Below are 26010 nucleotides of genomic sequence, written 5' to 3'. Positions count from 1 at the left end.
GAGGAGCAAGTCTCATTAGCACTGACCTGAGAAGTGGCAACAAAGCTTTCCAGTCTTCCTCTGATGGAAGAACCTCAAAACCAAAAAGGTGCAGATCATCTCCCACACCAACACAGCAGCTTCAGACAGCTTCTCTGCTCAGTCGCCCTGTGTCCCATCCCTTATATTTTCCTTCCTTTCTCCCGTTTATCCGGGTGCTCCAGCCTGCAGGTTGCAAGCCATAACCTGAGGGTCCCTGTGGGTTGGCAGCTTTACCTGCTGCTGTGTCTCCTTGGCAGGTGGAAAAAGGGCTGTTAACGTTTTCCACGTTATTATCTTTGATGACTGTAGAAGGTACAAAAATGCAGATGGACAGTCCTTGTTTCATACAAATAAAAGCACCGATCACAATTATGCTTTGCTACCTGCAATCCCTTCTGAGGTCTGGCCCTTGAGATTTCACAACTCTACTGATAGATTTTTTACAACCTGGACAAATTGCACAGCTGCTGCTAGCTCATCCTGTGAGAGACCCTAATGCCACAGGAGAGATGCTGAAAATCCCCTCCCTATCCTTATGGATCTGTGTTCAGAAAGGGAGGAGCAAGAGGCTCCAGCCCCACTGGGATGGCACAAGCAGCCTAACCTTGGGACCGTCTTCTCAGCCCTAACAAACTTCACTAATGGCTCCAAAGCAAAGCTCAGTGCCTTCTCTGCCATGGCAACAGGATGTTGCCTCTTCCACTGCATCCTCCAGAAGTGAATTATTGGAAAAAAGGCTACCACTCTTCAAGTTAGGGAAAACTGGTTTGCCCAATCTTTTCTGCAGGACACTCATGCACTGCATGGCTACCTGGATAGGCTTGTCCTAGACTACATGGAGCAAAGTTCTCTCCTGCAGTGCCCTTCCCACAGCCCAGCCCCACCCCTGCTGGTAAGCCCTAAGAGGCTGGGTGCACACTGCCCAGCATTGGTGTCTGTGTCTCCTTTTTCTCCGGCCATGCCCAGAGCGGCCCACTAATTCACCCAGGACTGTTCACCAGTGCACACTGCTCACCTGCCCAGGCTGCCATTCCATTCACAAATACAGGCAGCCACCAGCTCCTGGCGCTTCCTAGGAAAAGGAGCAATCATGAAAGCAGTTGGGAGGGAAAAGCTCACAGCTTCACTATGAAAGAGATAAGCTTTTCCAGTTATGGCAAATTAACTGGCAACAAACGGACAGGGAAAACTTGTGCCTGCATCCTTATTTAAGCCAGTGACAATTCACAGGTTTTCAAGCAGGACAAACCAAAGGAGACTGGGTTTTCATCTGTGTCACACCACATAGTGCTGTTAGGTGCCATCCCCACAACAGTTTTCTGTACAGCTCTTTGAGAGCTCTCTTCTTATCCTGCGCTGCTGAGCTTTGAAGGTTTCCAGAACTCTGTGCTCACTCAGAGCAAGCACTGTTTGTATGACTGCCCAGTTGGTGCTCCTAAGGAAAGTCTGCAGCTTGGGATACCACTGGTAAGGACAAAGATTTGGTGGGAAGAGAGGTGACATGAAAGTCTTCTCTACCCAACAATTTGCTCTCTTTGACTGCAAGTGGAAAGAAGAGCCACTTAGTATGCTGTCTTTGCTTCATATAGATAACATATTTATTGAAAAATCTGCTTCACCAACAACGGTGAAATTGTGACCAAAAATTACAAAACATCATGATAGTTGGCTTTATAAAAATAAACTGCAGGAGTATGCCTCACTGATTTGTACTGGTCTCTCTCAGTCCCTTCCTCCTTTAATGGTGCACGTTATACTCTTCAGCATAATACCGCTCTAGAAAATTGCATTCCATCCAAAAAAATGCACTTGTTTTTCCTTAGCAGAGGTCCTTAAAGTGACTTTTCCCCCGCCCTCCCCAACAATAAATATAGAAAATAGCCTCTAAACAAATAAATTTTAGTTTGGTCAGCTTAAAAAAAAGGTCCATTTTCCCCCTCTTGGGATATGTAGTGACTAAGCAGCCATTTAAACAGTATTCAAGTCTTTGGTGGCTTCAGCTGCTTAAAGCTGCAGTTTTATGTACAGATGATCAACTGAGGTTCCTTTTTCTCTCCAGAAACCAAAGACTATGAGATGATGTGAGGTGCACACTGGCCCCACCTCCGCTGGGGGCGACCCATCGCCCTGGAAAGCAAGCAAGCAGTCCCAGGTGATCTTTGGCAAGGCAGAGCTTTCACACAGAAGGTGTCTTTGGTGGATGAACCTGCTGCATCAGCTGCGGTCGTTTCACGCGCGGTTTCCGTCTCTTTGGCCTGCTCTTCGCTTTGTTGATCTGCACCACAAAGAACGCCAGGACCACCATGGCACCCAGAAAGGCAAAGACAGGAATGGTCTGGCCCACATCCTGGTTGTACCGGCCCGGCATTATACCTAGAAAGGCAAAGAGGTTTGGAAGCCAGCAGTTACCACGTGAGCCACGATGGCTTTGTGGTGCTAATGCCATTGACCAAAAGGATCTGCCGCTAACTCTTGTTCAAAGCCCAGGCAGCCGTTAATCAGATTACACTTCAGACAGGAAGATTAACAGCTGCAGACCGATTAGCAAAAATCAGATGGGATGCTAACTTTACAGAAAAGCACCAGCATTTCCACCTTGACCTATGTGGGCACGTGAAAGCATAGCCCAGATTTCCACTGTAACAACAATCTTCTGTTTTGCATTAGAAGAGAGATGCAGACACTTGACCATAATCTTACTACTAAGTAATTGCTGTAATTCAGATCCTGATGGAACGAAGCAAGTGATTTCACGCTTGCTTGCTCCACAGACTGCACACAGTGAGGATGAGCTAGAGAAACAAACCCTTCATTTTTACAGGTGTCTCTGGTCTAGCAGCTCACACTGGGAAAAGAGCATATATGAGGCTGTCCATCTGCTTCTAGCTCGGCCTGCAGTGCCAAGCTTGCACAGGAGAGCTGTCCACCTGAAAGCTGCTTTGAGTGCTAGACATCATTTGTTAGTGTAACAGCTCACTCAAGGCACCATTCTGACAAACTCTTCTGCACTCTGCTTTTGCGCACTCACAGAAGGAATTTCAATTAGCAGTAGGTATGTGGTCACAGCTCCCAAAGACAGGGGCTGCTGCTGACCGATCAGTCTGAACAGCATCCAACAAATCTCAACTATCAAAATGCACTCACCAAGATCTTCCTCCCAGTATGTCATGCACACTTTCTATTGAACAAATTATTTATACGCAAAAAAAAAAACAAAAAACAAAAAACCTTCCTCAGAGAATCTTTTATAACACAGCCATACCATTATATGCACATTTTTCACAGCTGAAAATAAACAGTGTCCTCTCATATGGCTGTATTGTATTTGGTTTTTTTCCAAAGCTTATGCAAAAAGCAAAACCAAAACATCAACTTTCAAACTTTTCAGTATTTACCTCCAGGAATGTCCCATGCTCCACTTTCTCCAGGGGACAAGGGTCTCACTTGGGGTCGGTTCTGTCGAAAACTGGGCAGTGCCACTTTATCAAGGTCAATTGACAGTAATTTTTGATGTTTCCAAAGGTTGCTAGAAGAAATTTAAAGACAAGAGGTGTCTGCCCACTTACTTCTTTAATGCAAGGAATTTTGTAGCAACATACAGAGAAAGCGACAGTACACATAAAACCTATGTATAACTCACTACTCTGGATCCAAATGATGACCCAATCCTTCTGCAGGTTGCAGGCTCCCAAACTTAAATTCAGACACCACAGGGACACAACCTAGATTACCAACTATTTACCAACTACTCCCTTTCTTGCACACAGACTTCCAAAAGTAACCACCAGCAGTCCCTTCAAGAGACTGACAATGGCACAAGAGAAGGCAGCACTAGGAGAGCTGTCCAAGAAGATGCTTCAGAAAACTCTTTCCAAGGCACACAATAATGATGGGTTTCATCAAGACTGTTCACTTAAGAGTTGGAATCACTCAATCACAACAGTGACTTGTGAAGTTATTTTTAAAATCCCAGTTTCATAGTGTAGCTATTAGGTGAGTCAGAGTTATTCACTGAAGAGACATTAAGCATTATTTCCTCTTTGCAATCTGGTATTTTTCTAGGAAAAGGCATTACAGCTGTCCCTTTCAAAAGCAAAAGAAGAAGTAATTTTTCAGCTGAACTTAAAAGTGAGACTTCTTGTGTAAGAAAGACATATACTAACCTGGGGGCAGTTTCATTCAAAGGCTGTGGTTTGGCCCAGGACAGGTGAGGACAAGCAGGAAGGGACCGGGGTTTAGGGTCTCCCAAGTGAGCCTCGAGCACCTTTGAGTATCGATGCAAATGGTTACCTGCAACTCACAGGAGAGACTGGCTTACCCAAAGACAGGCAAGAACAGAAGTTACCAGCACTGATCCTGAGCTAAACAGTGCTGCTGCAAACCCAGGAGCTGTTTACAGTAATGAGGACTCACAGCTAAATACCAGAATAAACCTAAGGGTACCTTACACAACAGTAAGAGTCTGCACCTACCACAGCAGTTCATCCAAGTTTTTTTGGCAGCATGTGAGATAAGACTGAATGCTTTATAATGCTCTGTAGCTAGTAACTAGAAAGCCCCCCTGCAGAACCAGGCATCTCAACATTCCTACTCTATGAAAAGAATGTTTTCTTCAGTCTAATCTCAACTATATCCACACCAAAACCCCGCTAAATGTGCTCTCTTCCAGTAAAACAGCCGAACCTTGCAGAGCTCACAGCAAACTAACCTTACTGGCACGTAACTCAAGGGATCTGCCCCAGCCTTCCTGCCCTGAGAGTCGCTGAGCTTTGGGCTGTGCTGGCCATTGAGGCTGTCTCACCTTCCATGCGCTCGGGGAGGGAGAAGCCGGCTCCCGACGGCGGCCGCTGCCGGTTCTCGGAATGGCTGAGGCTGGGCGGCATCACCCCGTAGGACGTGTACTGCAGCAGGGAATCCAGGAGCCAAAAGCAATCTGTGGGTTTCACAGCCCCGAGCCCCAAAACAGGACATGCATTATGCCACATTTAAAATGGCTTATCTTTCTGCTAAGAAGGATTTAGTGACATTTAGAATTACAATCCATTTTGCTGGCTCTTGCTTTTCTCCTGAAGTTCTAGGCTTGCTTTCAGAAAGATGCAACTTTCAGCACACAACCCACATTCCCCTACAACACACAAACACAACATTAACTGTTCATCTTAAAATATCATCCCTTGTGTACCAAGCCCGGCTCTTTTGGGGAGCAGAACATTAAAAAAAAAAAAAAAAAAATTCTGAATACAGGAATTCCAGAATTCCAGTTTGCACAAGGCCACCCAAGTTCTGACAAAAATCATGAGGTTCTTCAGTAGAAATGAAGAAAGCTCTGATTTTTTGGTATAATTTTTACCAGGGAAATGGAAAACCAACTATTTTTTTGAAAGGACAAAATAAATAGCTTGCAAAGAAAAGTAAGAACAAGGTAGTGTTTACAGTGCAAGCATATGACTCATTTGCTTTCTCAAGCTTAAAAAAACCAAACAAACAAAGGAGAAACATCCTGGCTACATCCCAGCTAAAGGTACAAGCATAACCAACAGCAGCTGTGGTACAGACCAGGCTGGGAATCAACATCACAATACACATGATCATGGTTTTACTTTGCACTTCAAAAGCTCATGATCCCTCGCTTTGATTCTCTCCTGAATTATTAGTACCTTAATCCAGAGCTACCCCTAAGGAACAAACACTCCAGCTAGTTCACATCACAATTCTAAAGCTTCCCTTTGCAGGAGTAGGACAATGCCTTATCAGCTACTTCCACCACACAGCACTTCTCAGAACTTCTGCCCCTAGGAACAGTTGGCTGGGAAAGGGAGCTAATCTTCATAATCCCAGTGTCCCTTAAACCCTCACCTTTGATTTTTCAAAGAGGTCAAACAGATTTTAAGGATTTATATTCACAAATGTTAGGAATTTTCCTCAGTTAAAGCCACCGATGTCTCTGCAGGAGAAATAGCTCCTGGTTCACAATTTAAAAGCTAATTTTAAAGGATTTCTTTAGAGCATTCCACTCTTTTTTGCTTCATATGTCACACTGAATGTAACACATTAGGGAGGTCACAGAGTATTATTTTCTATTACTTAATTTAAAGTTATGTATCTTTTCTTTTGTTAACGGGCTTTCAATAACCTGCAGCAAGCACTAAGGCACCAATATGCAGGTGTTACGGCAACTCACAAGGAACAACCCAAAGGCAGATAAGGAAAAATCAGAGAACTCTTTAAAAGTCCCAAAATGTATGGCAGAGAAAGAAATGAGCTACAGATGGAGAGCCCCCTTAGGCAGCAAGTTGATTTAAACTTAAATAAATTAGGCAAGGGATGGATTACATAATGTAGTGTTTTAAAATGTCAGTGCCAAAAGCTTAAAAAATTACAGAGGTACTTTTCATCACAAAAGGAAAATTCAGTTGTGTTCAGTGGAAATGCAGAAAAAGACTTCACATATTGGATTATCTTCCTTCCCTCAAGCCACAGATCTACCAGCTTGTGCTTCACATGTCATGAGAAACCTAAGCAAGCTCTTAAAAATGTGCAAAGTCAGATCAAACAAACTCCTAGAAAAAAGATTTTATAAGAATCAGCCATAGGCAGAGAGCATGGCTTCTCTGAGAGCCACAGAAAACACACACACACCTCACACAACTTTGACAACAAATGGAAATTCCTACTTTCTGACATGTTTCTGACAGCTGTGTACACCAGCTGGTTTGTGTCAAAGTAGGATAACCTGAAAATAGTAATGCACAACTGAAACACTAAACATAACCATAAATCCCCACAGGAAACATTGCAAAGGGAACAAGGCAGGCTGAAACAAATTCAAAAGATAAAATCCACTGTTCTATATAAACATTCTGAGGATGTAACTAGGGAAAAAGTAGAAGGATCTCCTAATGGCCTCTTCACAACTTCAGATCAAGAATGTGTAACTGTTAGTGCCTTCTGCAAACAGAAACACTCCAAAAATTAAAAAAAAAAACCCCACAAACCAACCCCCCTTGCGAAACAGCCCACCCCAAAAATCAGCCCCCAAAGCTTGTGGAACAGAAAACTAAGCATGTGTGGGAAACAGCCCCATTTAACAGAGGGTTACCTAATGTAGGGTGCTCTTTTGCTGTAAATGCACCTCACAGCATTCCAGGAGAGGTCTACAGAACCGAGATCAATCCCCAGTAAGGACTATTTAGAGTCCCTAAAAGCCACCTGCTCCTGGAGGGGGCTGTAACCCCCGAGGCCAGGTGTCAGACAGGCCAGTGGCTGTCCCTGTGTGCCGGGCTGACGCACCTTTCTGCCGGTGGCTGTCATCCAGGCAGTTGGAGTCACCATACAGAACTATCCTGCCACCGCCTTCTGAGGGAACTTGGTAAAGCCCCAAAATAGGGACGTTCTCAATCACAGCAGTCTCCTGTTTTAAAACTTCAAGACCTAAAAGCAAAGCACAAATAAATTTCATAGCCTGCAGAGCATCATATCAATCTAGCCATGAAACAGCACAGCCCATATTTCCAACTGACAAATGCAACAATGTCCCACACTACATCACACATTACTGCAAGAAGCTTTCAAAACTCTATGATGCTATGATAAAAATGAAACTGCTCCAAGATCCTGATAGTAAAGGTTCCTACTGATAATAATTTTTTTTTCTTTCTTTGGTGGAGAAGAAGAAAAGAGCTCACAACCTGGATTATCTTCAACAACCTTGAATAAAAAGTTCTAGTATCTCCAGCAAAAGGTTTAAAATCAAAATGTTCTGCTCTTTATGCTGTTTCCATCCTTCTGTAGAATTCTACAGAAAGCTGGTTTTAGGTTGAGGATTTCCTACCTTTCCTTCCTAAAATTATACCCATTAGGAAAAAAAAAAAAAAAGACAAATTTCATACTTGTATTTTAAGTTTATCCCCTTTACTTGAGACACTGTTCAGACAGCAGAAGCAAACCAGAGAGCTTTTCTGCCTCAGGAATTGCAATGAAAAGAATTCAACAGAAAAAGCAGGTCTAGCAGGCTACTTGTCAAATTGACACTTTCTCGCATAAGGAAATACATAAGTCACCAGCATACAGGGATATTGTCTTTCCTCTAAAGGCTACACAGATGAGTTCTACTGTTCCAGAAAGTTTCTCTACTAGGAAATCACCTCTGCTGCACACCCTAAGTCAAAAATACAACGAAATCACTGATCTTCTCTGGCAGTTGCTGAGTTTTACCAGAAGCACTGCATGTGCTTCTGCTCTCACACTCAAACACTCTACACCCATCTGCACAAACATGACCTGCAACACTCTAAGAGCTCTGGCCATTTGCTCCTCCACAGCACTTCCTAAAAGCTCATCAAATCCAAGATTTATTTTTGAAACTGCCTGCTGCCATTACAGTTCTGAACTACCCCTTCCAAATGAAAAGATATTATGATAAAAGAAAATGGAAATGCATAGAGAACAGAGCACTCAAGTCTGAGACCACAGGCATCCTGTATGCATAAAATTTTCCTTTATGAGAGTTTCTCTGGTGACATTTTGTCTACTAAAATTTTCCTCATTTATATCCTTAGATCACCACAGCTCCCACAACACTCATGCTAAATATAGCAATGATCAGGGGATATATTTCAGTAGCATTTGCAATTTATGAGAAACGGGAACAAGTAACACAATTACAACACAATTCCTCCCCTTCCAGAGACACATGTACATGCAGATGTGTTTCCATATAGCAATGACAATACAGGGCTGCATGTAACACTTGGATATTGTATTATTAATAATTGTACACAGAGTCACACTGCATCTCTCTGTTAGGCATCAGCTACATGTTCTAGGCAAAATGAGAAAATGTAAAAATATAAACCTTGTCAATGTGGTTTTGCATTTATTATTTTTAAACCTTTAGACTTCGCAGCTTTGCTTGGGCACTGACCCCAAAGCTCTGCTCAAAACACAGAGGAAAGGACCGGGAAGCTCATACCTTGATCCTTGAAAGTCTGTGCAATGACGATGCCATCTTCTGGGAACTTTGCAATACTGCACCCTGATGCGTAATTCACTGCAAGACATCACAAAACTGCTGTTTAGACCAAAATTTACACTCCTTCCCTTTCCTACCCAACAAGCCCAGCAGAAAACATTCCCAGGAACATTGCACTGATTTTGCATATTTGGACCAATGTGTGTATTTGCAGAGAAAGCCTTGCTAAGAACAGCTTTCACAGGGTCACCTTTACACACTCTCCAAATCTTTCAATTTTGGAGTTTTTTTTAAAACTGAAACACTAATTCAAATATCATGAAAAAGTCTACAAAGGAAGAAATAATTTAGGAAATCATTTACGAGACTCTTTTCACTGAATCTGAGTTGTTCTCTTGTCTCTTGCTCAACCTCAAACTTGTAGAAAACCATTTTCCAAACATCCCACTGTAGCCCGTGTAGGCAATGGACTCCAGTACTCACTTTCATGACTTGCCATGGTAAAATCTCCTTCATACAGCCCATCACTAAAGGCCATATTCCAGACAGAAAGCAGATCATTGAGAGCTGGGATATTAGCACCTCCAGTATCAGGCATCCACCACTGCCTGTAAAAATTACAGTGTAACACTGTTTATTAGTATACAGAATATACTCCTAGAGGTTGGATAACACAATGTCACAAGTCCTCCTGCATACAGACTTTTCAAAGCCATTTAAATAATGAACTACATCTTAAAGCCTTCTTTAACTCCACGGGCATCTGAGCAGCTGTCTCTGACAACACTGCTTTTGAGTCATGGTTAAATAATACTCATGTAAAGTTTTCAGTGCATTTCAGCTGTACGAAAAAGTTCTATTTACTAGAAAGAAATTCAGTTTTATGCTCGTTGTCTGGCTAAGCTGAGACAGAAATTACTGTAATGTCTTGCTTCTCATTTTTATAATGAAGCAAAATGTCATGTGTTTTTTCTTTATATGCAATATAAACATGCAATAATTTCAGTAACAGGTACATGATCTGGTAATACTTTTGCAATGCACATTTTCTTTCTGTTCTGCTCCTCTAAAGTAAAAACACATCCATTTTTATTTGTTGGTCTCATCTCCAATTTATTTCTTTTCATTGTAAATGTTTTTCTTGGCATTAAAAGTAGAAAGGAGTACCAAAGAGACCTCCACAATCATGATAAAATGGGTAGCTATGTTCCTTAAGCTGTAGCCTAAGGTCAGTTCTGCTGCTTAAGAAGCACCTTTTTACAGGTAACATCCAAGTGCAGTGCATCAGATCCGGGATTTTTAGGGTATAATGTGCAATTCTATGGCATTTTGTTTTCCAAAGCACTTGGAAATAAGTCAGTACCTTGTGTTTTCATCATAAAACTTGACTTTTCTCATCACAGATGTGTTGTACCAGTCACTGAAGACTATCAGTGAAAGCCCATTATCAACATCCCTCCTCAGCTTGGTGATCTCTTCAGGGAAATACTCTTCCTCACTGTCCACCATCAGTAAAGTCCCTGTGTGTAAAAGCAGAAACAGGAGTTCTCCAGACTGTCCTGGCAGCGGTAACATCATGTTACCATGATGTAACCATGAGTCGTGTCACTGGTAACATCTCACAACCCACACAGAAGCCAACACAAGTGCACATTTTCACATCATCTGGTCCATGTGCCCTGCTCTGGCAGCTCATCTAATAAAGTCATATTTAAGAACAGCAAATATAAGACAAATGTATCCCAAAATTAGTTTGGCAGCACAGGAAATTTTTAGGGTGTTACTTTTGACTCCTGCTTGTGTGGTCTCAAGAACTGAATGCCCACATGTGTCAGGTGCGTGTTCTGCAGTTTGGTGTCACCCAAATGCTCCACAAACTGAGCCAAACTGTGGCACAGCTGGACAATGAGGGGATTCACCACTGATCCACACTGGAGTGCTAACGCAGATGCAGCATGGTTAGGAGGTTTTTCACTGCTCCAGCTCTAACAGTACTCCCCTCACTACTGCAGACTGGCAGCCAGGTAGACAGCAATTACTCTGAAACATGGTTTGAGTCACCCCTTGAAAACTACAGCTGCATTCTGATAGGCTTGACTGAAGTGCCCCTGCCACTTTCACATAACCCTCTCCCACTCCTGTTAACAAGCAAGCACAACCTTCTCTGCATCACTGAAAAAACCCCACAACCAGAAAAATATACTTTTATTCCCTCAAAACATGCTTATGCTTTTAGGTCTCTTCTATATACCAAACCCTTTTGCTTCTTCACTTCCTGATTGCCCAGAGAGGTGGTGAAATATCCATCCTCAGAGACAACACAGATCTTGACAGGATGATACACTGAGCAATCTGATAAACCACTGTGAGCCCTATGTCTCAAAGTTCCTTGAAACTAAGCCAATTCCACAAGTCCAGGCAGTCTGCCTTTGGAAAGCCTTCTGATAATGATCCTGTAGAAATGGGACAGAGTGCACCTTCACCAAGTGTGAAAGCAATACAAGCTAGGGACAAGTGGAAGATGGACCACAGATCATCGAGCTTTATTCCCCTCATTTCTTCTGCAGGAAATTCTGAAAGTCCAACAAACTACAATCAAATGAGGTACAACACAATGGCAAATCAGAAGAGAGAGAAATCCCCTAATGCTGCTCTCTCTATCAATTATAAAACTAGTGATCTCAGAATACTATTTTGCTACTTTTTAAGGGCTAACATTTATGCATCCATGTGTACATCCACTGAACTCTAAACGTAGTGGTGAGAAATTCACCGAAGAATCCAGATAAAGAAAAGATTACTACTGGTAACAGTTCCAGAAGTGGCAAACTCAGGAGAATGAACCCTCAACCTTACTGTGCACTGAGAAACATCCCAGCCCAAAACAGAAGAGGGTTGTTTGGAGCATGCCATGGTTAAACAAGGAGCAGAAAAGGAGCAGAAAAGGAGCAGAAAAGAGCACAGACAGCTTTCTCTGTCCTCTGCCAGGCCAACCTATCCAATTTCCTTCCTGATGAACACAGAAACAAACTGTGTTTCTGCTCTGCTATTGCATACGTTGGAATGAACACTTCACTCACTTTTTTATCTAATCAAAGATCACTAAACATAAAAAGAACCAGGATGGACACCTTTGATTTTAGTCTGTTAAACAGGTCATGCTTCGTTTTGACTATGCCAAAACCCTTTGGCAAATACAGTTCTGCCTTTGTGGGACCAAATACTGAAGGGCTTTTAACCTACTCAGAGACTGCCTTTCCTTCTCTTTTTTTCATGGTAAGGACAGAGAACTGCACTCATTCTACTAAACTCCCAAGCAAGCTTCTCCAGCAATACTCCACACAATTAAGTATCAGCCCATAAATAATAAATACTCCCAATGCCAAAATATTTTTCTACTACCACTAGAATTTTTATTTGTACCCTCAAAACATTTTTGGTCTTCCAACAAAAGGTCATTTCAGGAAAAAGTTAACAGTATGGAGAACAAGGCAATTAACTCATGCTTACCATACTGACTTGCATCAAAACATGTAAACGGGGAACCCAGAACCTCAACAAAGTACCCCATGCTCCTGAGGTGCTGGTACATGTCCCTGAAGTTTGTGTGGATATGGTCACCATTCCTTAGAAAGAGAAGAGTGTTGAAAACATTTAGATCTGGCATGCAGAAATCTGACTTCCACCTGTTTGATTTTCTGAAATCCTGCCCAACTGCCACCTCTGCATACTCCAAGAAGCTTTCCAAAACCCTGTGTCCTGGTCACTGACCCAGTTAATCCTCACTGAGATACTGTTGCATGATTTTTCCTATGGATGCTTCCCTGCTCCATCTATGAAAGGTCAGAAAAGTCTCTCCCTGCTCTTTGAAGACAATCTCCCTTAAAAGACAAGGGGTCTCTTCTTGTCTTTTAAATTGTCAAGTTTGTTTGATAAGTGAATGCTGAAGCAGTTAATAAAGCGTCCCCTTTAACTTCCTGTGACAAATTAGTTCAGACTAGAAAAGCTGAACAAATATGTCAGTATCCTAAATGAGCATTTTAAAAACTTTTCATTTTGTGTGAATAAGAGCATAGAGCTCAAAAAAAAAAATCCTGCAGCAAAAGCATAGAGTCCAAGTGCTTTTCATGGATTTCTTACAAAAGATAATCCCATGCCCCTCTGAAAAAGGCCAGAACTACGGTATTCATTAAAGTTATCCCGGATCATTAACACACAATCAAGAAATACTGATTTAATAGAACCTGAGATAAATACCAATCTAATGGATCATTCTTCATCCTCAGATTATCCCTGGGGAAGTATCCTGGTGGATAACGGAGGTTATGATATTGATCCCAAAGGACTCTCTTACTACGAGGTGGAGTAGGAATAATCTTCACTTTTATTGGAAGCTTCACCGTTGAAGTCTGCTCTGCACCATTCTTAGACTGAAGGACAGAACAAACTACAGTGAAATCCTTTCTCCCCACAGGAATCACTTAACCATGGATTGTAAAAGACCAAAAAACTGGTGGTACCAAATCTACTTTTTGTCACTGGTACCAGCTCCAAAGACAAAGAGATTACTTTTACCCCAAACTGCTGCAGTATATTTTTCTGTACTCAACAGTCTATAATTATGCTCAGAATGTAAAATACTTAACACATGTTACAACTGTGATCTGGTTCAATTGTTCAAAACCTTAAAAGTTTCTTAGGAACAATTAAGCATGGTTCTAGATGAAACATATTTAGGCAATCTTCCTCAAAACACATTACTTAAAATCCACAATAAACAAATGAAATGATGATGTTGGTCCCAAATAGAGGTTTCCTGAATCTAAATTATATGCAATTTGTTCTTAATTATAAAGAACATTATTTGTACTCTTTACTCTTTTTTTTCTGACCCAAATTTAACTTATGCTTCAAATGACAGGGCTGGAGCAAACCCTTAAAACCAAGGTATCTGTATATCAGAAAGCAGTTTTGATAACTCTTCACCCAGAAAATTCAAAATGCACAGAACTCACTTCATTTTCTGCAGGGGATGATACAGTGATCATAACGTGGCCCTGAGCAATGCCTTCCCAAGATGCTGCTTTCTTTGCTACAGAGATGGAAATTGCCAAGTACCCAGACCAAGGCCACAAGACTGGGGAATAGGAGAAAGCCACTTCGATGTTATCTCCATTTTGGGGGAGATAGGGTTGCCAGTCTGGCTGTGAAATGAACAATACACAACACTGGTAACACAGTATTTGCAATCACTACTTTCTGCACACATAGTCTCTTCTCCTCTGCATGAAGTAACAAGTATTAGCTCTTCTGAAGATCATATCAGATTTAAAAATGCCCTCCAAGCCCAGAAGTTTGGTGTTGTGTCAGTGAATCAACCCAATCATGACAGCCTCAACCACCCAGACCTGAGGCTTTTCAGAGACAGAACTGTGAAAAGCTGCCCAAGTGAACTTGCTTTAACATTCTGAAATCATGTGCAAAAATTTATTGGTGAGAACACAAGATTTCCCTTCGATACAGGCCAATTACATCAGCTGTTTTGTTACCTAATGACTCGGGTAAGAGCTTCAATGCCCTTTAATGTAAGCTTGAATCTAAAACAGACCTCAAGAGTCACACTAAAATGTTGAAATTAGACTCATTTACATTAGCTGCAGTTATCGAACAGGTGTCTTTTTAACTTGTATCAATTCTCAAATCTATTCTACATTTCAACTTACTTAATTAAAAGCCTCCCTGGCCAACCAACACACTAAACATCTCTGGTATGAAAGAACAGGTTTGGCAGCTGAGTCTAGTTAAACTGATATAGTCAGGGCACTCTGACCCATGGAAAAGGCTTAATTTTAGTGTCAGGATTCTCTACTGAGATCATTTATGTTCCAGGATGAAAAAAAAAAAAAAATTAAGAAGGTCTGTCCAGAAGATTTTAAATGCCATTAGAGAATACAAAGAAATCTCTAAGTACATCTTAATTCAAACTGGTTTAGCAAAGATAAAATGTTACACACCCTGAAACCAACGTACTACTTGAAAACTAGTAGACAGCTTGTGTTGACAAATCTTCCAATGTGGGTGCACCCCTTAATCAAACATTTTGCATCTCTTACTCCCAGCAGAGAGGTTTGTTCTATGAAATTCATAGCTAAAGTAGTATTTTCTGGGAAGATTTTGGCAATACTACCGGTCAGAATTCGGAACAGTGTTAATTCTTACCTTGTCTACAATTCTTCCAGTGACTCCCATGCCATTAAGGATAGTAACATTAACAATAGTTGGCATCCCTCCATAATATATGGGCTGAGAACAATAGGGCCACATGTAGGGACATTCAGTCAAGTCAATATAGCTTGGACTCAAACTGCAGCAGGACAGAGGAGGGAAAATTTAAAGAGGAAAAAATTAGCAATAAACAGAAGAATGTGCCACTACACACAACTACAAAAAGTTTCAAATAAGCCATGCCAGTTATAGTTTACCAAGCTTGCCCCATACTTCCCAAATATGCCCCAAAATCTTCTTCCCTTCCTATGTTTGGGGGTTTTTTTAAGCTTTGTGAAAAGATTTTCACACACAAAAAATAAAACATCTCAGTACAGGGAGAAGATCCTTTTCAAAAGTTAAAATTTAAGTACTTTTCCACTGTGTTCTTACATTATTCATAACATCTAAGGCTGTAAGAGGAAAAGATCATCCCCTACATTGCTGGGGGACTTTTCATCCATTCTCTGGTCAAAATTCATGCTTGAGATTACGCAAGATCTGTGCAAGTCCTCACTGTTGCACAAGCACAGATTGCTCAACTGAGCTACACATGCACCACCTGCTCTCTTCAACAAAAGAGCAAATTGTATTGTACCACTGATTCATTAAGGATTAAAATTAACCTGGCTTGTGGTTTATAGCTGTTGAGGATCTGATAAGCTCTTAGAAGATCCAGTTTGCCATGTCCTTGTTCAAACATGTTGACTCCGGGAAGTCTCCGTGCTGATGCAATAAGGGCCTGCTTCATACTTGCTGGATTCACCATTTCACGCTTCTGAACTGTGCTGGAACAGGAAAAAACAGACCATAAAATCAGTTAGCTGCAACATTCTCTGTTCATATTTGTCTATTATTGCTTGATTTCTCACGATACAAATGCAGAAGAGAGAAGTTTGTGACATATTTCTTAGAAACTAATAATATACGAATTTTTCTCCTTACAATGTGCTCCAAGACTAGCAGTCATTACAATCAGGGCAGTACCTTTATATACTAAATAAAATATCTGTCTTCCAAGGAGGAAAAATACCTCTGTTGTTCAAACTAAAGTGCACCATTTTTTGGAGGGAATAGGATGGTGACTTCGAATTTTCTGCATGTTTCTCAAATAAAGGTTTGTCTCATCCATACGGAATAGCTATGACAAACACAGGGTAGGGACTTGCAGTTCCCACTTTCAAATTCCTCAGTGAGCAACAGCTGACCTATGCAACGGGATAATGGCCATAAAACCCTGCATCCTATAAAATTTACAAGTACATAGATAACTACCTGTTAAAGGTGCCTACTTTGAGCAGCTGCACTTTTACAAGTTGACAGAAGCACAGCAATTCCAAATTATTAAAAAAATGTGACAAAATTGTCTCATAGTACAGTTCTCCCTAACTATATTCTCAAAGACCTAACTATTACTCAAAACAGTTCTCAAGTTTTTTCATGAAACACAGAGGTAGCCAGATAAGGCAATGTCTCAAGCAGAACAACAGCGATTTAATTCTCCAAGTTTATTTTCCTACATCTAAACACAATTTAGTTTTATTTGATGGATTCCTTCATAGCGAATTTTATGACTCTCCTCATTGGTATCCTTCTAGAGATTCTTACTTAAGACTTACCTCACTAGAAGAGTGACAGCACCTGCCACCACAGGAGATGCCACACTTGTCCCAGAGAGGGAGCGGCATCCACCCTTCATACCAGACCCTCTCACTCCAGAGCCGTAGGTAACAATATCAGGCTTCACTCTGCCATAACCCCCAGGCAGCTCCTGTGGAAGAAAAAAAATGGATTATTGCCCTGATGTAAAATGAGCACAGATGGCTTCATCTGGGCACTTAAATTAACTGCAGGTCATTCAGAAGTAAAATTAGCAACCAAACTGTCTGAGGTTCAGTATCACAGAATAGCAACTAAGAGCCAAAGAAGGACTCAAGCTGTTTAGGACAAGTTCCCAACTTTTCAAGGTTACTGCTGATCAGCATTTCTCCTAAGCAGGAAACCACTGACAAAATGAGAACCACACTGCTACTGGCTACACAAACAGAAACATGTGACAGACTCCTGCATCAAGATTGCTGTGTAAGCTCATCTGACATCATGTGTGCCGCAACCACCACCTCAGCTCCATAGGCAAGTAAGTACAATTTCATATGCAGCACCTGGAAATCCCAGGATTTTTAAACTAAAAGACAAAAGCAGGCCTTCGTGTTTGCAGATTTAACCACACAGACAAGTCTTCACCATCAAACAAAAGGAAGCGGATGTTTTATAAACTCATAAAAAATGTCAACAGTAGTCAGAACTAACAATGAGAAACCCTGAAATGAACATTAAGCTTCTTGCTTAAAAACTTAAAACTTTTAACTATTCTGATCTCTGATGAAATCTCTTCTCCAACACACATCTACACAGGATTGCCCATTCAGAAAAGGCTGCCCTTCCAAGGCCCTTATTTTGGCTGCAAATGTGAGCAGCCACCATGAAAATATCTTACCCAAGTGGTCATTCCCCTAGATGAAAAGCGAGCTATGTTATCTTCAAAGTCAATGCCACCTACTCCAATCACATCCATCTGGTCAGCAGGATTATTGAGAGTCCTAGAATAAGTTGGGAGACAGGAATAAAAAAAAAATTAAAACAATACCCAAAAAACCAAGATACAGCTATAAGTTTATGCTGGTAACAGAAGTGATGCCATCAGATTTTTGTCACATACTTATACTTCACAGGTGACAGCAACTTACCAGGCTGTTACTAACTCAGTAACTATCAAACCATGCACCTTGAAGACAAAACAAAATCTATTTTTAGGCTTTTATTTTAGAAATAAACCACAAATTGTTCTGGGTTGATCCATTCTATATTCCTTAAGTCCAAGATCAGTACCCAAGGCTGTCTGGTCACACTAACAGGGAAATGTCAGCTGGAAGCACTGCCACTCTTCTTCTGCTGACTTTCCAGTGTTTCAAAGAAAAACATTTGGTTAAGTACTTCACAAAATGCAAGTAATAAGGACAAGAAAAAGAGTTTAACTTGAGTCACTTTCTAAGATTAGAGGAAAAAAAGGAGAAAAAACTTCCTGACCAAGCACAAATACTCCCAAACCCACATAACAACATGGTTGGTTCTTTTTGAAGCGGTCACTGACACTCACCCATATAAAGGGCCATCGTTGCCAATAGCAGAGACCATGATGACATTGTTGGCAGTCAGCTCCCAAACCTACAAAAACAGAAGTTTACAGTAAGGTTCTGCCACCAAAAAAGACACTTTTCTAACAGACATAACCTCCTTCTGAGCCTTACAAGATACATCTCACTGTATATCCAGTATTAAGCTCTGAACTTTCTTAAGATGACCTGAGCAATAACCCAGCCTTGATAGCAACACTGCTGACAAAATCTTCTTACCCCAAAGGAAAAACTCTTATCCGTAACAAAGCAAAGACAAGCAGTTACTATGAATCCCCTCCAGTAGTGCTCTAGGGAGTACAGTGAAGTCACTGTCAAACTAAATTTCAATGCAGGCTATCATAAAAAAAAAGGAAGAATGCATACACTTCAAACCCCTTAATTGGCCCTTACAGAGAACGACTATATCCTTTAATTGAAAAGTAAATTAATTTACTTAATGCTTTTGAAGGCCAGGCCAAAAATGCAGGGAACTATGACATTTACAAAGACAAAAACCTAATTCAGTCTCAACCTTAACCAAATCTCTTGGCACACAGCTAAAACAACTACCTGCACTTTTTACCTGTTTGTTCTTAAATTCATTAAAATCACGCCATGAAATAAATTAACCATGCAGAGATTTAAAAAAAGCCCCAAGAGTGGATTTCAGTTAAGTGTCTCCTATTAAAGGTCCTTTTAGTTGTCTGCTTGGGAGTAATTTTCTAGCAGATTATCAAGCATTTTGTTAAAGGGCATTTTCCATAACTCTGAACATCTGGGTTGTGCTTGGGGCTTTTTAACTTATTCCTTATATATATTCCTAAAAGCCTGCACACTGTACAAAATTTCTGTCACACAAATGAAACACAGAAACTGTCAGCAGCCCCAGACAGAAACAAGTAGCTCTCCCAGTCCAGTATTTGTGGGAGAGATATAAACATTTTGCCTACTTCATTTCCTTATACTAACTTTGTCAACAAACGGATGATCCATGAAGTCTGGCCCACCAATACTTAGATTCAGTACATCTATCTTCTTTAAAATTGCATAATTAAAAGCATCCAGAAACCAAGATGTATACGAGACCTATGTAAGAAAGAGGGGAAAAAGTTACCATAAAAAAATCCAGTGATTTCATGATAATACAGACTTTAGATAGAGAGGAAAAACACCACCAAAATAATGCACAAAAGTGACAATGGTCTTAAATTTCTAGCACTCAGTCCATTTGAGTGACTGCTCCATTATACATGTGAGACTTCCATACACTTTTTCTGAAAAATATACCTGATTTGGAAACTGACAGAAGTCTTGTAGTAAGTCTCTTATAAACAGAAAGCTGCATCCTTTCCACTTATCATTGTCTACATTTACGAGTGTATGCAATACTCCCAACAGGAAAGGATTATTAAAGCATTAACCTGGAAAGGCAGGAATTCAAACACATGTAAAACAGCTACCTGATTATTGGTGAACACTCTGAAAATGTGCAGTTCAGCATTTGGAGCAAACCCCTGGCATTCCCTCATGCTGGCTATCACACCTGCTACAAAAGTCCCATGGCCTAAACCTATGAGCATGAGAAGGAAACAAAACAAAACATTAGAAGACAAACAATTGTATTACCATCACCTATAGCAAAAATCACATCAATTTAACAGACTTTACAACAAACCACAAGTGCTGGGTTCAGTCCTAGCCTTTTTGAACCATATTTTGCTATCAGGTCCAGTGGGGACAGAATTTGCAGCATGCCAGACAAGCAGCTGATGAAACTTGTGATTCATTCTCCAAGTCCATCCGCTCCTGATTGCTACCAGCGAAATCATGAAAAAACCAACTATTTTGGAAAATGCAGCTCATTTCCAAGTCAATGTATTTTAATGCAGACTTCTTAGAGGATTTTTATCCTGAGTCTGCAATAACCAAATTTTGTTAAGCATGTTCAAGGAGACAAGAAAACACCTTTTTCTCTTCTCCTCAAAAAATCCTTTAGCTTTTGCTGTACTGGACTGCCCACATTATATTTTTGTACTCCAAATCTACCTGTCCAGCAACCCTCTGGACAAGAACTTACAGAAAGAGCTACCCAAAAGCAGGTGCTGCAATGTAAAGTAATTTCTATCTGAACAAAACTATGGAGGTGCACACAAGACTGAGCAACACAAACATCTACCTTGAACTCTAGGGAGATTCAGTGGCCAACTGACTCACTGACCCAAACTGCATGAAGTTAGTAACCTACAAAAGTACGTGGTCAGGGCAAGTCAGGGTCAACATATGAACAAGGAACACAAACATAGTGTAGAAAATAAAAGGTTCAGTTATATAGCATAGAAAAACTTTAGAGGAAGGTGCCAAACTCTGCTCAGTTTAGGACTGCACAGTAAGGAAGGGAAATATTGTTCCTCAGAGCTATGGAAATATGTACCACTGTGAAAGAGCAACAGGAAAAGGAGCAATAAAGAAAACACCTTTGTTGGGTTTGTTCTAACTGCCACTTTCTCTGACAACGTATTCACAGCACCCTCTTATGCAGCACCCTCTTGGAACCTTAATACTCTCTGCTGAACATGGTATGAGTACAAAGTGCTTGGGACACTGTGAAATTAAGCTTTAAATATCAAGATACACAGTTTGAACAGATGTTAGCACAGCAGCAAGCACAAAACATATCAGTGTCAGGAATAGTTGGAAAACTGCACAGTAACTCACCATCATCCAAGGTTCTCTCATTAGTCCAGTTTGTTCTCTCCTTTACATTTTTGAAATGTGGATGTTTCTCACTCAGACCAGTGTCAAACACTGCTACTCTCACACCAGCACCTATTAAAGAGAAAACCATTGCTTTTTCTGATTCATCTCCACAGCAAATCTATTCTATCAAGTTAAAAGAGAACTCTTGTTTAATATAATAAGTAATTTATAATCCAAGTCAGTTACAGATAACAAATAAACTCTTATTCCAACTCAGAAATTCAAAGATCATAAACACGACCAGCTTCCCCTAAAGCACACACATACAAACAAGCACTCCATAAATATACAATGCTTTCCAAACCAAATTATTTCTCAATCTTTACAACCTGGCAGCCAGCGAGAGGTTAACACACGAGTCAATTAGCCTCTCCTTACACTTCACTTGTTTTTCCAAGAAGGTTATTGTTCTCAGGCAACAAGCAAAAGCATACCTGTGTAACCCATCTGCCAGAGGACATCTGCCTGCAGGGTCTGAGCAACCTGGCGAGGGATGGCTCTGAGCAGGCGCCTGCTGGAGTGTCGGCCTGTGGCGTGCCAGAAGCCAGAGCCCAAAGAAAGACTTGCTCTTCTCAAGGGCCGGGATGACTGCCACTTCTGGGTCCACCTGGTTTCATTACAGTGCAGCATTGGATCCGCTAGGCAGAATTTGGATGAAGAAAATTAAAATCAGCATGAGGAAAACTATAGTAGAACTGATTCTTATGCAAGCTTAAGACATCATACTGATACAATAGAAGTTTTAGATTATTGAGGATCAATTTTCTCAAATCAGCATCAGTAAAAGCTGCTGGTTTATCTACTAGACACAGAGATCCCTATTCTCAGGTAACTGACTGCAGTTTCTACATTGTGGGTGGAAATACAGCACGCTTCAGCAAACATATGACAAGACTCTTATAATTTTATAACCAAAAGAAGAGATTTCTGTTCATTAAAGAAAAACTGCAGGGCACTTCTCATCAGTGTAATGCTAAGCTGATGGCCTGAAATAAGTTTAAGAACACTCTTCCAAAGCAGACCTCATGCAGCCACACAGAAAATAACTTACACTCCGAATACTTGAGTGACCGAAAGACCTTTCTCTGGGGTGTCACACGCTTGATGTTGGGATGATCTTCCAGTGTGAGGACTCCATCCTTCTGCTTCTCATTGATCTGAATAACTTCAAAATCGCTCGGATAGTCACTGGCCGGGTTGTTGCGAGGTACAATCCTCCAGTTCTCAATATCACTACTTTTTAGCGCACTTGAAATAAATTTACTTCGAGCTTTAGCTGTGAAGTATCCATTAAAAGCCACAATATACTCTGGAACAAGAGCACAACTTTATCAGAACTGGTGTTTAAGCAGCTGATGCAAGAATTCGCAAGAAAGTGAAAAGAATTGCAAAGTCTGATTTTTTTTTCTTTACTCAGAAAAAATAACCACAATTCGAGGCTCTTTGTTACTTCTACAAGTTTGCAAATTATTTCTGCACTGTGTAAAGGGGTGGGGGTGTTGAATCAGGAAATGTAAGAAATATGACAGACCTTTGAAAGGAAGGTAGAATTGTAAATACCAGGGAAAGGCAAAATGACATGAGAAGAGCAGAGGTGAGGGAACAGATTTATTGTTACAAACTGATCCACCAATTCAGTGTGTTTCTTGACAGGGATGGTTTAAAGACTCTTTATGATACTGAGTTTTAGTGCAAATTACTGACACCAACTATGACAAGCTCAGAAAGCAAAGTTGGACTCAACAGTCCAGTCCTTGATCTGCACCAGTGAATTGTCAGTGGCTCAGCCCCAGCTCACACCACCACACTCACTGTGTTAAGGCTGTGGCCAGCCATGCACAGGAATGTCACTTCTGCCACCCTCCTGCACACACCCAGGCACAGCACAGCTTCACTGCAGGAATACTGCAGGCTCCTGAGACAGCACAGGACGCAGGGTCAAGGTGTCCTCTGCCATCCCAGCAGCAGCATCTGCCTCACTCTGCCTTTCATCTGCTCCCTTCACTATTATCTGCCATTTTTCCATGCAAGTATCACTTCCAAACTGTTTCTTTAACAAATCCCCAGAGACTCTTTGCTTTTCTCTCCTCTTTAAGGCCCATCTGTGTGGTTACATTTCATAAAAGAGCCTCAAGTACACCACTGGCCAAGTCAAAACAAACAGCACTAAACACACCACACTTGCCCACCTGAGCCTTCACATTCCATTTTCACTTTTAAAGTCCTCTGGATTTCCCTCTCCCTTCTCTTGTTGGAACACCGTCTCCAGCTAAACAAAGAACTTTTGAAAAAGTGCTCCTCTTTTCAAATATAAAGAATTTAGCAGAGGACTGGAGTGTTACACTGGCACAAACAGCACAAACCAGTAACACACACATGAACATGACATAAGATTTTTTTTTACTGCTTAACTCCTTATTACCATGCTCCACAACTGTTGAAGTGAACTCCACTTTCAAAGTAAGACGAGAACATCCAGGACATACGTGAGCCTCATGAGAGGAATTCCCTACTCTGGTACCAAAGTGTTTTTTGCCACAGAGTAAAATAACAAACAGAACAAGCCAGATGTTTGCAAACTTCATGGTCATAGCAGAAAATGGTTTCATTCCAAAAATTCCATATATTCAAATCACAATTTTCTTCTTTATAAACTAGTTCATTTTTGTTTCAGTAAACGTTGCTTTCACTGTGCTGATCAACTGGATATTCTGAAAGCTGGATCCAAAATAAGTAGAGATTTCATGGTCTTTTCAGGTCAAGCCCAGTGAACAGGCTCATTTCTTTCTCCGCTTCTTCTCCATTTTGCATTAAATGATTCAGTCACTCAGGATGTGGCAGCTGAGTCCTGTACTCCATATTTGATGGCAAAGTTAACTCCCTAGAAGAATTAGCAAAGTTGATTGCAAGCCAACCTGTAAGGCAGGGCAACAGAGAAAATAATTAGATGCAATAATAACAATAATATTAACAACAACAACAACAATAATAACAATAATCTGTGCATCTGGATAGTCTGAAAATCACCAAAAAAACCCCACCTTTTGTAGTTTGTTTTAGAAATAGTATTTCTCATATTTAATTTACAATTTTTCACCAACACTCAAGTTTTTTTTCCTTATTCAGACCAGAGCAGATGTGAAATACTCGGGTATTCACCTGACAGGTTAAAAAAGAGAAGAGGCAACAAGGAACACCAACTTGACCATACTTCATGTAAAGGGAGCAAAGAGCTAATAAAGACATGCAAGTCCCATGGCAGGGAAAAAGTGCAAAATAAAATACTAAAATGATAAAAATGTGCATGGAAACTTTAAAAAAGCATGTTTTTTTTCCAATCAGGAACATGGCAAATAGAAATAATGCACAGAACTTCATTTTACACATGGAGAAGCAGATTCAAACTCTATGCCAAAGTCAGGTAGTGACAAGAGATATCAGAAGAGGTAAAAAGCTGCAGTGACTGTGCCTGAAAATCTGCATGAAGAAAAGTCTTTCAAAAGCTTTTTGAGCTGGGGTGTGTGTTACTAAAAACACGGGCACCTGAGAAAGGAAGAGCGGATTACAGCACATGAAGTTAAAGGAAGGTCTTAAAAGTGTTTTCCACATGGAGGAACAGCCTCTTCCCCTTACGTTCAGAAGTGCATAATACACTCAAGAAAAATTGCAACGCTAGCATTCTTCTGAATTCCAAACACTCAACCAGTGACTGAGAGATAAAAGGCCATTAAAAGATAACAAAAGAGAAACATTTATGTCTGGTTTGTCACAGCACCTGGAGAAGCAGAACCGAACTGTATATTGCAGCTGTGACTGGAAAGTAGGAGCCTTATTAGGGGATTCACATGATTTAGGAGAACGATGCTGACCTCACAGCACAACAAATGAATCGAGCCTGAATGCGACAGCTGTTACTTCATTTTTATTTAACTTTATTTAGCATTATCAAGTATTACTTAGTAACAGGGACAGAAATTACCTCTATTTTTATTTGACTGACAACAGCATGACACACTGCGAACTGCTTGTGATTATAAAGTTTCCCTTTCATTCCCAACTCAACCCAGTTAGAGTGCACTGACTTCTGGCCTTGGCTGTGCTCCGCCTGCCTTATCACTTCATCAGTTAAAAACCCCTGATAGCAATAATATAAAACAACCACAAAAATGAGCAAAATAAGCACCCTTATGGCTGATAACAGGTTGTATGTAAGCACGATAACAAAGTACGATGGATAGACACTAAGAGCAAAGGAGCAGCACACCCACAGAGTTATTCTGTTTAACACCCACACCATGAGGGGCTGGACGGGTGCCACACTTGCCAACTTGCCCCTGCCCTAAAAGAACTATGCCTGGAGTCACTCCCTGCTTCTGCCGAAGCGAGGGCTCTCCGTCCCGCGGGCTGGGCACGCCGCAAGGATCGGCGGCAGCAGCACCGTCCCGTCCGGGGAGCTCTGCCAGTACCGCCAGCGAGCCCGGGCCCGGTACCGCCCCGGCCGGACTAAAGCCGCAGTGAGCGCGGCCGGGCACCGTACGGGGCAGCGCCGCCGCCCCCGGCCCGGGCAGAGCGGAGAAGTGACAGCCCGGCGGGGAGCGCCCCACGCCGCGGCGGCGGGCGAGGCAGCCCCGGAGACGAGGGGCAGCGAGCGCCGCCCCGCCCGCGCCCCAGAGCCTGAGGGAGCCGCGGTGCTCCCGGCCCGGCCCGTCCCGCCCGCCCCGTGCTCACCGCGCCGCCGCCGCCCGGCCCGCCGCCATCTTGAGCGCTGTTTACTGCCGCGCTCTCGCGAGAGCCGCGCGGGCCGCGCATGCGAGGCCGGGC

General features: G+C 41.5%; 1 protein-coding gene across 5 annotated transcripts; it reads right to left on the bottom strand.

Annotated features, from left to right (window-relative positions):
• Positions 1 to 1596: 1596 nt before the first annotated feature.
• On the bottom strand, positions 1597 to 25951 carry MBTPS1 (membrane bound transcription factor peptidase, site 1). 5 transcript variants are annotated; one of them, XM_066327807.1, is made up of 23 exons: positions 25918 to 25951; positions 23612 to 24104; positions 22241 to 22498; positions 21624 to 21827; positions 21148 to 21258; positions 19893 to 20002; positions 19402 to 19518; positions 18414 to 18481; positions 17754 to 17856; positions 16876 to 17027; positions 15883 to 16044; positions 15212 to 15356; positions 14008 to 14196; positions 13250 to 13422; positions 12503 to 12618; positions 10356 to 10512; positions 9476 to 9600; positions 8993 to 9070; positions 7312 to 7452; positions 4823 to 4954; positions 4185 to 4311; positions 3417 to 3547; positions 1597 to 2394 (listed from the first exon to the last, which is right to left on the bottom strand). In XM_066327807.1, the coding sequence occupies exons 2-23, from the start codon at positions 23796 to 23798 to the stop codon at positions 2198 to 2200; spliced, it is 3183 nt and encodes a 1060-aa protein (XP_066183904.1). In that variant the 5' UTR covers positions 23799 to 24104; positions 25918 to 25951; the 3' UTR covers positions 1597 to 2197. The 5 variants fall into 5 exon arrangements, with proteins under 5 accessions (XP_066183904.1, XP_066183905.1, XP_066183906.1 ...); XM_066327808.1 differs by lacking the exon at positions 25918 to 25951 and adding an exon at positions 25482 to 25837; XM_066327809.1 differs by lacking the exon at positions 25918 to 25951 and adding an exon at positions 24231 to 24346.
• Between the last annotated feature and the right edge of the window lie 59 nt (positions 25952 to 26010).

Source organism: Sylvia atricapilla, chromosome 12, assembly GCF_009819655.1.
Source record: "Sylvia atricapilla isolate bSylAtr1 chromosome 12, bSylAtr1.pri, whole genome shotgun sequence".
NCBI lineage: Eukaryota > Metazoa > Chordata > Aves > Passeriformes > Sylviidae > Sylvia > Sylvia atricapilla.
The sequence above is the reverse complement of the archived record's forward strand: the minus strand, read 5'-3'. Positions and strand labels throughout refer to the sequence as shown.

Coding starts and splice junctions, on each gene's coding strand:
- MBTPS1 (XM_066327807.1), bottom strand. CDS start 23,798: ATGAAACCATTTTCTGCTATGACCATGAAGTTTGCAAACATCTGGCTT. Junction 21,828..22,240: donor GTCACTCAAGTATTCGGAGT/GTAAGTTATTTT, acceptor AATTCTGCCTAG/CGGATCCAATGCTGCACTGT. Junction 13,423..14,007: donor CATCCCCTGCAGAAAATGAA/GTGAGTTCTGTG, acceptor TCTGTCCTTCAG/TCTAAGAATGGTGCAGAGCA.